General features: G+C 35.7%; 2 protein-coding genes across 2 annotated transcripts; one reads left to right on the forward strand and one right to left on the reverse strand.

Moving 5' to 3' along the window:
- Window positions 1–583: 583 nt before the first annotated feature.
- Window positions 584–955, forward strand: LOC110270468 (monothiol glutaredoxin-S10-like). The gene has a single exon (XM_021119985.2). It carries the CDS (start codon window positions 584–586, stop codon window positions 953–955), a length of 372 nt encoding a protein of 123 aa, XP_020975644.1.
- An 11,937-nt stretch (window positions 956–12,892) lies between these two features.
- LOC107634006 (uncharacterized) lies at window positions 12,893–13,579 on the reverse strand. Its single transcript, XM_016337587.1, has one exon. The coding sequence runs from the start codon at window positions 13,577–13,579 to the stop codon at window positions 12,893–12,895; it is 687 nt and encodes a 228-aa protein (XP_016193073.1).

Genomic DNA, 13,579 nt, shown 5'->3' on the forward strand with positions numbered 1-13,579 from the left:
CTTGTGAAGCGTGCAGCCTCTGTTTATTTACACTCGGCAGCGATGCTGGCCACTAGAAACCACAACTGTTTCGAGGCTTTCTGGGAAAGGGTCAAGACCAAGGCTTCTTCGTTTTCATTCTGGATCATGACCTCCTGCATGTTTCCCGTTTTCGACTTCCTCAATCACATCATCATGACTAGCCTTCGTTCATTGCCATGATATATGTATATATAAGTTCATTTAATTTGCACTTCTTTAACGACAGATTTTAGCCCTATATGTATGTTGGTTAACAGAAATTTGAGTTTATGAATTAAAACATTGATTAATGCAGTAATAATGTATATATGTTTGATACGTGGTTCATAAGAAATAATAAAAGCTTGAATATGGGTAGCATGGTAATCAAGTCTGAAATTTGATGAGGTCATGATTCGGTTACGCAGTCTTGTACAAAAGACGCGTGACCCTCTTTATCTAACAAAATCAAATCAATCTCATTCCTTTATTCCATCTTCTCACATACATATATACAGCCCCTGAGCCCAGCCCCCTCACATTTCAATCTCAAAACCCTAGATTAAGCCCAGCAAGAATAAGTATGCAGGTAATGAAATCGGCAATGCAAGTGGAGGCTTCAGCTTCGGCTTCGGTGAAGGCCTTTGAGATGGTGCAACAGCTGGCATCCAGCAACGCCGTCGTGGTTTTCAGCTGCAGCGACTGCTGCATGTCCACGGTGGTGAAGCGCCTCCTCTTTAGCCTAGGAGTGGGCCCCACCATCGTGGAGCTGGACGAGCATGCCTCCGGTCAGGCCATGGAGGCCGCCCTCTACCAGCTCTCCGGCACGCTCCAGCCTGTCCCCGCCGTGTTCGTGGGCGGCAAGTTCCTTGGCGGTGTCCAGACTCTGATGGCGTCACACATCAATGGCAGCCTCATTCCTCTCCTCAAGGAAGCCGGAGCTCTCTGGCTTTAACTTTAATTATCACTGTATCAATGCAACCTAACTAGCTAGCTAGCTTCAGAGTGCGTATATCTAATATATCTGTGCTTATATGTAATTAGAGGGTTTTTCAATTTCAGGTTCCAACCCTATATATGAACACAGATGCATATCATCAATATTATTAATTAAATCAGTTCGTTTCTCTCGCCTAATTAAATGAGGATTACAAATACAAATAATAAAGACCCTTTATTCATTCTTGCATTGCTTCTTCTTCCATTGGTCTGTAGTCTCTTATCTTCTCAGGGAAAGGCTGCAGCGTGACCTCATGGCATGTGTCAAAACAATGTAGTGATGTACTATATATTATTCTAACTTGACCATTTGTGTGTCATTTTCCAATTAATAATATATAACTAATCACAAAAATTTACTAATTATTAGTTAAAACAAGTTAATTTTCAATTTTTTTTTTCCTAATCTAGAAACGAAAGGAAAATGTTGTGTATTTGCTTCATTCAAACTTAAAAGTTAAAATAAACAGCACAAGATTTGGTCACGCTAAAGGTAGTGCTTGAGCTGACAGGGACAGTCTTCCCAGAAATCTGAGGTAATGATTCGATTGGTCTTTATTATTGAGCAAATTTTGTTCTTTTGTTGTACGGAAGATGAAGGCATGGCATGAGCATGAGGCTACGTTGGTAGGGTTTTAGCTTTTGCAAGATCCCCCATCCTGGAATTCAGCACACAGACAGAGTAGTTACGTTCTTCAAGCCGACAACTCCACATCATATTCTCAAATCATCGCCGTAGTTATTTTTGGTAAGTTAACAACACTAGTAATATAGTAAATAAACTTGATGAATTATGTTAATCACTCTACACTCTTCAATAATCTCATGTTCGAATTTTACGTAAGAAAACAAACGAAATTTGTTAAAAAAACTTAAAAAGTAAAGAAATGTAAAGAGTAGTAAGATGCTACAAAGCAGGGTATAGTACTTATTTGATTTTTTGCAGAAAGCATTGGAGACAGAGTCTGGTGTGCAGTAGAGTTGGAGAAAATGATTACCGATTCTATATTGTGTTCCCTAATATTCCTTATCGGATCCTATTGTGAAATCATCACTAGTACAGTAGTAGTTATGATGGGAAGGCATGAGTCATGAGTGAGACTGAGAGATGTATGTGTAATTTGACCCAAAGGACATGATAACTGCATGTCTATGACTACGACCGTACCATCACCGTGCATCAATATCTTTATTTCACTCTAATCTCTTCTTTCCTCTCATTTTCCAAACTTATTATCTTTTAGTAATTATAAGGGAATAATAATCTAAAATTATTTTATTTTATTTAATAATATTTTTTATTACTTTTTTTACAGATTAATTAGCTACCTAATACATACACACACAAAAATAACTAACTATTTAACAGATAATAAAAAATTATTTAAAATAGTCTAAAACTATTTTATTTTATATTTTTAATTATTATAAATAAATAAATATTTTTAAATATAATAAATATATAATTATAAATATTACATATATATAAAATTATAAATTTAAAATAAAATAAAAAATAAAAAACTATCAGAATTTATTTATTTTTATTATTATTTTTAACTATCAATCAAATTCTTTTAATCTGGTAATCCAACAACATACTTTAGTCCATACTTTTAAATATTAATAACTAATTCATAATCAAAAAATAAATGATGATAACCCTAATATTTCTCATAAAATAATTTTAAATTATTATTTCCTTAATATATGGAAGGTTTAAATAGACATGACCAAATCAAACAAATTAAACATAGAGCCGAATTATAATTAGACCAGACAATTCTGATGAAAAAAGAAAAGCAAATGAAACCGCTTGCTATTTTTGTTGATGACGAAAATTGACCTTAACCTCTGGGTGTGCAAAGCACTAACACATTATATTATATTTTTCAGGCATTGATAGATCTATACAACAAAAAGTAAGATACAAAAGAAATTAATGCAGGGAAAAGAAAGAGCTTCCCCTTTGGCATAATCTGTTAATCTGTAGATCCCTCTTCAAAGATTGGTTCCAAGTTCCAACTACGGAAACCCTAAAGAGCATTTTTGAGGTGTTATGACCGCGTTGGATGCTTCTCACTTCCTTAACCATTTTCCTAAGCATTTTTTGCACTAATAATAAACATAAGAACCAAAGCCTTAGCTTTCCTTTATTCTCTTTATGTGATCAAAGAAACTCAACCTTATATCAAAATGAAAAGATGATAAATGAGTCGGATTTAAATAGACCGGATTAATCAGTTTAATAGTTCTATATATGAGATATTAACCAAAAATAAAATAAAATTATAAATTACTGCTAACTTAATTATTCAGACCACACTCAAAGTTTAATATACCAACCATGCATGGAAGTACAGATAAATCACTAAATATTTTTGTGACTAAATAAATTACTAAATGTTGAGACACGTGGATTACATTAATAAATATGCAGTTGTCATCGTGTATCGAAAATTTTTAGATTATTTAATATATTTGAGTAAAGATAATTCTACCTGAGTTTTTCCCTAATGATTTAGAATCCTAATTTCCAGCATGCCACTATATGCACACGGGTAGTTATTATACATTAGGCTAATTAAGGCCCTTAAATTTCTATTGAACATACATGCTGCCGCGGCTTACGCTGAGAATATTGGTAATAGGGGTGGTCAAAACACCGAATAACTTTTCTCTTTTTCATCGTCTTCGTCATCTTCTTCTTCATATGTTGTGTCCAATGTTATTTGGATTTGTATCTTGTGAATAGTTGAGAGCAAGAAAGGCGGGGCAAGTGCGCTAAAGGGTGATAAGGTGGAAGTTTTGTTGTTGAATGAAGATTTAGGGTTGTGAAAGGCATAACGATGATAGAATTGACCATACTTTAGAGTTTAGACATTAAAGAGAAGAACGATCTTCACACTACACACTTCACACCCTATCTATTAGGTGACATGGAATTATATATATATATATATATATATATATATTACAATTACTTGTATGCCGTACGTATATGTCAACAATCTCGGTACATTATCAATAGTATTTCTGTCAATATCTATCAATTCTTATTTATGACTGTGTTTAATGGAAATATCTTTGTGAATGTATCTAATAAAAATATCTTTTTTATGACTGTATCTAATAGAAATATTTTTATAGATGTATTTTCTAAATATGTCTTCTTATATAAGTATTTAAAATATAATAATTAATTATTGTTGATAATAAATTGACAGATAATATATTAATACACTATACTTTTTCATATGTCAATTATCAAAATGTCCCCCCTTCTTCTCCATCTTCTTTTCATGATGACATTTATGCCAATTAAATAATTCACCGTGTGTATATGCAAAGGGTGCACAGGTCTAAAGTCTTCGAGTTTAAAAAGGGATTGCATTAAATGCAGGGACGGATTTAAAGGGGCAAGCATAGGCCGTGGCTCCCCAAATTTTTTAGAAAAAAATGTTAGTAATTTTAAGTGTATAAAATTATTATATATTGTATAATTTTATTTTTTATTAAAAAATATAGAAAATAATTATATATCTTATATAAATAATTGAATTATTAAATTCAAAAGTAAGTAATAATTCTTAATTGAGAAAATATTATTGCTAATTATTTTTTGATTAAATAAATTTTTAATGCTTTTAATATTTAATTTTTTTTCTCTTTTTAAATATATTTTTTAATTTTACACCTATTATCGTATAAAAATATTTTAATATTTATAATTACATCGATATCTAATTAGATGTTAATTTTTTTTTATATATTATAATACATGCATAAAAGTAAATTATTTTAAAATTTATCTTTTTATGATATTAAAATTATAACATATTAAATAAATTTATTAAAATAATTAATTTTATATATTTTATTTACAAATATATTTTAGATACATATAACAAAATTATTGAAATACTTTATTTATATTATTTTATAATATATTTTTTTATAATATAAAATATAAAAATATAATTTATTGTCATAATAATACTCAATAAACTAAACTAATTAAAAAATAGATAATATTTATATTTTATCAAATCTAAAATAAAAAAAATGATAAAAACTAAGATAACTTTTTATATAACAATCACTTATTAATATTTTTTAATTAAAATAAAATATATATTATTAAATATATAATATTATAATTAGTTATATAATATTTTAATTTTTGACTCCTCTTTTACAAATTTCCAAATTCGTCTCTGATTCAATGAATAATAATGTAGATGGTCTAATCTAATAATGATAATTGTATAATAAGTTAATAATAACAGATTCCAAAGTTAAACATGTGACTTTAAACTTACTAAAGAATTAAACAATTTATTAATTGTTATTTCAAGATTCTTCATTTGGATCTAATACTTATCACACCATGACAAAAATATAAAATTATACTAGAAATAAATTTCATCGTCAAATAAAAATGAAAGGGTATTTTAAGTGAAATTACGTTAGATGTATATAAAAAATTAATTATTTGTATAAAATAAATATTAAAATGTAAAATATGTAATAAAAATAAATTAAATAATATATATTTATATATAAATGGTAAAAAATCATATGCAGTTATTTTTATTTAAAAAAAATTTGATATGACAAATCAGTGATGGTGATAGCACTCAATTTTAGAAAGATTATTGAATCCCAAGCATGAATAAATTTAAAGATTTTGCTCAATCAGATATATTGGAGGATATGTTGAATGACATGGTCAGTGAATATGCAACAAAAGATAAATGAGATTTAGGTAAAATTGAGGAGGTTTTAGGAGAGGACTGGATCTCAGTTTTCTCATCCTTAAAAGTTCCAAAAGTAAATTTTGGGGATGATCAAGTAGTGTGGCTTCTTAATTCCAACAGTAAAATTAGCATTAAGTAAGCGTGTTCTATTTATTTGAACTACCCTGAAAATTTTAGGGTTGATTTATTTTTGAGAATTTGAAAAGTTGAAGTCCAGAAGAAGCGCACATTTCTTTGGCTAGTTGCTAATGAAGCCCTTTTGACAAATGAGGTTCAAGCTAGCAGGCAGATGACTCAAGAGGATATTTATCATATTTGTGGTTCTTGTTTAGAGCCTTTGCTGCATGTCCTTCGCAACTGCAGAGTCGCAAAGAATACGTGGAAGAGCATTGACGCTTCATTGAGTTCTGATACATTCTTTAGTCAACCACTCTTTTCCAGGTTGTTAAAGAATTTATCATCTTAATCCCATTACCAAGGCATTTCTTAGTTCTTGTTGTTTACTTGCATCCTATGTTCTCTTTGGTATCATTGCATCAAGCATATTTTTTAGAGGGACAATGCAGTAGATGAAAATAAGATCTATGATTTGGTTGTGCATTTAGCTAAAGAGTATAACTCAGTGCATGAGGAGATAGCTCAGGCAAAAAAAAAGTTAGGTGCTTTGCTAAAAACAAATCCATTGGATCCCTCCAAATCCTTCCTTCATTAAGCTCAATTTTGATAGCTCTGTTACAAAGGACGGTTAAATGGTTTGCTTGTTTTATTAAAAGACCATGAAAGTAAGTTTTTGGCTTGTCATAGTGTAAATTTAGGCAGCTGTACAATAACTTTAGCAGCACTCTATTATAACATGCAAATGCAGAGAGAAAATGAGTGATCTCATTGATTAATTCTGTTACAGATGGGATATATATTCATGTACATAACACAGGGGTCTAACTGCTTAATGAGGAAAGGGTACTCTAACTAACTAATCAATTATATTGCAGAGAAGCTAACTAACTAAGTTACATGAGTGACTGACTATTGGTTAGACTAGTGACTAATTAACTTAGATGGTCCATAATATCCCCCCTCAAGTTGGCAGATGAAGATTTATCATGCCAAACTTGGAAATGAGATTATTGAATTGAGTTGGGGCCACTGGCTTGGTGAACACATCGGCTAGTTGATGTTGCGTCCGAACATGAATGAGCTTAATAAACCCTACAACCACCTTTTCGCGCACAAAGTGGCAGTCCATTTCTATGTGCTTAGTTCTCTCATGAAAAGTGGGATTGGATGCTATGTGAATAGCAGATTGAGAGTCACAAAACAGCATAGAAGAGGGAATATCAACTTGAAAGTCAAACAAGAGGCCTTTCAACCATGTGAGTTCAACAGCAGTTGCTGCCATGGCCCGATACTCAAATTCTGCGGATGATTTGGAGACTGTGGTCTGCTTCTTCGATCACCATGCAATAAGAGAATCTCCAATGAACACACAGAACCCAGTGACACTTCGTCTAGTATCCAGGCAATCTGCCCAATCTACATCCACATAAGCCATTAGTCTCTTCTTGGAGTTTGCCAAAAAAAAGTAAGCCTTGCTCTACGGTGCCTCTGATGCACCGCAGCAAATGATGAAGGGCATGAAGATGTGCAGTGCGAAGTTGGGACAGAAATTGGCTAAGGGTGGAGACAGCGTAGGTGATGTCCAGGCGCGAGATGGTGAGGTACATCAATCTCCCTATAAGCCTTCTATAGCTCGCGGGATCCTTGAGCAACTCCCCATCTGAGCTACTAAGCCTTAGGCAAAGAGGTAGGCTTAGATTTAGCAAAATTGGTGTCTTCAAGGATGCTAAGGATGTACTTACATTGGCTAAGAACAATTCTCTCATCTGATCTTGCCAATTCCAAACCCAAAAAATACTTCAAATCACCAAGAATCTTCAATTTGAAGAGCGATTCCAATAACTTCTGCACCTTGTACAACATGTCCTTAGATGGATTGGCCAGGATAATATCGTCTACGTATACAAGGAGATAGACTGTTTGGTCGCCACTACCATAGGTGAAAAAGGAGTAATCATGCCTCGATTGTTTGAAGTGGTGGTTAAGCAAAGCTGAAGAGAATTTGCAAAACCATGGACGGGAAGCCTGCCTCAAACCATAAATGGACTTGTTTAACTTACATACAAGTGCAGAATTTTTGGAATTGTAGCCGAGAGGTAGTCCATATATACCTCTTCGAATAAATCCCCATTCAAGAAGGCATTGTTTACATCCATTTGAAGCAAAGACCATTTGTTTATGGCTGCCAACAACAGAAGCAATCGAACAGCGGTGAGTTTTGCCACGGGTGAAAATGTGTCCTTGAAGTCTATACCAACTTGTTGGGTGTATCCTTTTGCAACGAGTTTGGCTTTATATCTGTCCACAGAACTATCTGCTTTACATTTGACTTTGTAGACCCATCTGCATCCAATGGTGTGTTTGCCAGCAGGCAGGGGCACCAAAGACCAAGTATTTGTGTCTTCCATGGCCTAGAGCTAGGGGTGGCAGTGGGGCGGGTAGGGGCGGGTTTTTACCCTACCCGACCCCGCCCCGCCGTCCCGTCACTCAAGTACTACCCGCCCCGCCACAACCCGCGGGTAGTAAATTGCAGTACCCGAACCCGCCCCTGCGGGTACCCGCCCCACCCCTACCCGCCCCTATAAAAATTAAATATTTTAATTTTTACATATTCATATCTAAATTAAGACAAAAACTTAAAATTCATAGATAAATTAAAATACAAACATAAAAATTCATACAATGTCATTAGCTCAAATAACTTGAAATAAAAAAAAAGTGTTAGATCACTACAAATTTAACACCATAATAAAGAAATTATAGTATTAGATATAAAAAAATCTTTAACCCTTATTCTTGATCACTTTCAACATCTTCATCATCATTAAAAGTTTGCAAATCAAGATTTAAACCTGAAAATCAAAAGATATAACAATTAACAAATTAAAATCATATCTTAATAAAGATCAGAATGCATAAATGAAAAATCAGAATACATAACAAGTTCTGCCACTTATTTTATGCAGATATTGGATGCTATTAAATCAACTGTTGGCTACTGATGAGGTTAATCACAATCTTTCAACCATCTATGTGATCTTGAATTCACGTGATCATCATAATGATCATGTTTGGGACAAAATGAATTTGTATAATGCATTGCAGACTATGAAAATCTGGAGATTAAGTTAATCATAGCTTCTCCAAATGTAAAACATTTTTAAAAAATAATAATAATAAGAAATAATGAATGAAACTTGAAAATCAATAACCATACATTCATATATTAGGCCCATCCTTGTAGTTCTATATATAATAGGATTGTAACACATGAAATATTTAGATGAGAATATGAGAATACATGCTAAGCCAATTGAATTAAATTAGATAACCACAAACAAACTTTTTCTATTTGTATATGTCTATAGCTTATTCCCTGTTTCTTGATTTCATCATAATTCAGAACACTGCTGCACATTATGGATTCCCCACAGAAACTGAAATTGCTTGATTGGAAACTGAAAACACAAGACATTGGGGGCGGAAAAACATCAAGCTAAGTTCAGATCTGAAGTGAAGTGAAGTTCATTTCATATACCAGATATAGTAAATAAGCAGAATGAAAACATTTGTCCTCTTCAAGTACAAAGTTGACTTTAAAATAGAACTAAAACTCTAGAAGATTAAATATTGAACTAACTTGTCAATTTCGGAGGAATTTAGAGAAAGTGAGAGAGATGGTAGGTAGTGTGAAACCTGTTCAGGAGCAGGGAATTTTAGAGTGGAGTCAAAAGGCTTCTCATCTTGAGAAACCTTAAAAGACATCAAGTGTGGAACAGCATAGACTTTGCTTGAGAAAAGCCACTGAGCAGTAGAGCCCTTGGTGAAGCCTACAATACAAATTAGAGACTCAATTTCCCACTCAACACTCAGATCATAGAGTTTCACAACTTGGAATCTATTAATTACCCTATGTCTACCTACTTGTTTATTAGAAATACCTAATCAACAAATTGGCATTACTAATTTTTGTAATAATAAAAAAATTCAGAACACTTCCGCACATTACTAATTCTGCTAATTTCAAATGCCCAATTCTCTCCATAATTAGAACACCTTGGGCATATTCCCTTTCATAAACCAAATCACTCTAATCTTGAGGGGTCCATTCAGTACTCAATGACAATTACAAAATCAGATTAAAATCAAAATTCAAAATGCATAAAAATGATAAATCAAAACTAAACATGCACTTCTTATCAGTCAAAAATATTGTTATCAAAACTAAATATGCACTTCTCATCAATCAAAACAACTTTAATTTTTCAAATCTAGTAGAGCATGCCTGTGGGATGGCAAATCTGCAAACACAGAGGGGCTCAAAGACTTACCGGTGGTTAGAGACAGAGAAAAAGGGCTTCGGTGACAGGCTCACATGCAACAGCGACGGACAAGCTCACAGCGACAGCGACCAAGCGATGAATCTGTGGAAGAACAAGAGAAGAACTTAGATCTCACAACGATGGAGAGATAGAGAGCACGAGAGAGAGAGAGAGAGAGAGAGAGAGAGAGAGAGGGGAACTTACGGAGCTGTGCGAGCTGAGCAGCGAGGGCGAGGAGTTGCGCGACTGAGCAGCGAGGGCGAGGAGTTGTGCGGCTGAGCAGCGACGGGCCGACGGCAGGCGGGAGGTGAGCAGCGACAGTAAGGAGCAGTGGGACTAAGTGGTGACGCCAAGGAATTGCAACGACGGCAAGGAGCTGCGAAGCGACGGCGCAATGGCGGAGAGGAGATGAGAGGCTGAGCTGAAGAGCAAAGGGACTTGGGGTCTCAGGTCTGATCTCTGATGGTTGGTGGATTGGAGGCAAACCCTAATATATATATATATATATTAAGTACTCCGGGATGGGTAGGGGCGGGTTTACCCTGACCCCGACCCCGCCCCGCCCCGCTACACTACCCGCCCCGATCAAAACCCGCCCCGCCCTCGGGTCAGGTTTAAACCCGCCCCGAGCGGGTCGGGTACCCGCGGGTTCGGGTACTCTTGCCACCCCTACCTGGAGCTCTTCATCCATTGCTCTTCGCCATTCTAGAAACTTGACTGCTTGATGGAAGAAGGCAGGTTCAGGGATTGCAGCAACATTGGCAATGAAAGCACAGTGAGGTTGAGAGAGATGTTTAAAATTCATGTGGTAAACATTGTGGCATTGATAATCCTTGAGGTACGGAGGTGGTCTTGATGGTCTAGATGTTCGGCGAGGCTCAGTGGTGGGAATCGCCTGAGATGAAGCTGAGACTTGTTGAAGTTGTGGCTCTACATTGGTGGCAGGTGAAGAGGAACTAGGTGTCACATCGGGAAGGAAAAGAGGCATGACCACATCAGGAAAGATATCAACAATGGTGCTGGAAGTCTTAGAGGATTGTTGAAATGAAAACTCAGACTCCACAAAGGTAACGTCCCTCGAGATAAAAATCTTCTTAGCGATTGGATCATAGAGCTTATATCCCTTGTAGCCAGAAGGATATCCAATGAAAACTGAGCGCACTGCACGTGGAGAGAATTTGTGTTATTTGGAAATGAGGGTGGAAGCATGAGCTAGACAACCAAAGACCCGTAAAGAATGGTAGTCTGACTGTTCGGAGAATAACTTCTCATATAGTGAGCTATATTGAAGGGCTGGACTTGGCAATCTATTGATTAGAAATGTGGCAGTCAGAACACATTCGCCCCAAAATTCAATTGGAGCATTGGATTGGAAGAATAGAGATTGAGCCACATTGAGCAAATGATGGTGTTTTCGTTCAACTACGAAGTTCTGCTCAGGCCTTTCGACACATAAGAATTGATGCACTATCCCTTTCGAATTGAGGTATTCGGTGAGGGAAAGTTCACCTGTATTGTCCGATCGCATTTGCTTCACCCTGGTCTTAAATTGAGTCTCAACCATATTGAAGAAATTGATAAGAGTATTAGCAGCATCAGATTTATGTTTCAACAAGAAGGTCCATGTGAATCTAGAGTGATCATCCACAACAGTAAGAAAAAATCTCATATTATTATATGTAGAGACACGATAAGGCCCCCAAATATCACAATGAACCAAATCAAAAATGGAAGAACAAAAGGTATTATTTGATTGAAAGGATAAACGCCTAAGTTTGGCTAATGGACACACATCACAATTGGAGTGATTGAATTTTAAGGGTGTTGAAGACAAAATAGAATTCAACCTATTGAAGACTTTTTCAGACGTATGACCTAATCTTGCATGTCAAGTAGAGCTACTAACAGAAAAAACTAAATGACAATTATCAACATCAAGAGAGGGAGCATGCATTAAGGGTGGTGATTGTAGAACAAACAGATCATCAACTTCATCACCTCTGCCAATCACTTGCTTGGAGTTCTTCTTCTATATCACAAATGATAGGTCAGAAAGATGGACACTACAATTTGACAATTTTAGAAGGGAACTAACCGAAATCAAATTGACTCTAAAGGATGGAATGAATATGACATTAACAAGTGTTAAAGAGGGTTGAGGACAACATTACTAATGGCTAATGCACGGATTTTGGTATGATCAGATAAAGCAACAAAGTGGTTAGATAATGATTTTGGCTCAATTAGAGAATTAAAGGAGTTGGTGATGTGGGTGGTAGCACCTGAATCAACAATCCAGACAATTGGAATTGCCTTTTGGTTCATGTAACAAGAAGAGAACACTTCACCTGCACATATCTCAGGTTCAATGTCTTGAACAGCTTGCTATGGTTGAAGAAGAGCCATCAATTGGTTGTATTGAGCTGCCATGAGAGAGAAGGGAGAGGTGACTGATGAATCTTGCACTTCTTGAGCATGATTCACTTGAGCCACATGATGCACCTAAGGCTTGGGAGTCTTGTTTTGCAGATAGCCTGGTGGATAGCCATGAAGGCGATAACACTTGTCTTCAGTGTGTCCCATGAGTCCACATTGAGAGCAAGTTAGACGATCTTTCTTACCCTTTGGCTTCGAATTTTGATGCAGAGAGAACTTCGGAGACTACTTGACTGCGAATACCATGTGCTGGCTAGGTTAAGGAGAAGTAAGTGCACATTGTTTCTCTTCTTGCAAGACCAGAGAGAAAACTTTGTCAATTGAAGGAAGGGGATCTGATAACAAGATTTGGCTTCTAACATTTGCCAAATTTTTATTGAGCCCCATGAGGAACAGCATGACATATTCTTGATCGAGGTAGGTTTGAATCGATTTAACACCACCGCAGGAGCACGAGACCAGAGGCTTGAAGGTATTGAGTTCTTCCCAAAGGATCTTCAACTTTGTGAAATATTGTGAAACAGAGAGAGAGCCTTGGGTCAGTGACATGAGAGATCGTTTCAGCTCAAAGATACGAGGTGCATTGCTTTGAGAGAAACGAGTCTCCAGGTCCTGCCAAAGGAGAGCAGTTGAACCCGCGTAGATCACGCTCGTGACAATGTCCTTGGAGATCGAGTTTAACAACCACGTCGTGACGATGTCGTTGGTGCATTCTGCAAGCACGAGATGAACAGTTGGATCTGGTTTCTGCAAAAAACCATCAATGAAGCCAATCTTGCGTTTGCCACTCAATGCAAGATGCATCGATCTGCACCACGAACCATAATTGTCTTTTTGGAGCGGCTGAGAAATCGGCAAAGACCGTGCCGGAGAGGTCAAGTTGCCTTGGGAGGGATTCGATTCAAAGATTGTGGACATCTTGATTGGAATCGGTGAAGCAAACAT

Source organism: Arachis ipaensis, chromosome B3, assembly GCF_059453495.1.
Source record: "Arachis ipaensis isolate K30076 ecotype BB chromosome B3, ASM5945349v1, whole genome shotgun sequence".
NCBI classification, from domain to species: domain Eukaryota; kingdom Viridiplantae; phylum Streptophyta; class Magnoliopsida; order Fabales; family Fabaceae; genus Arachis; species Arachis ipaensis.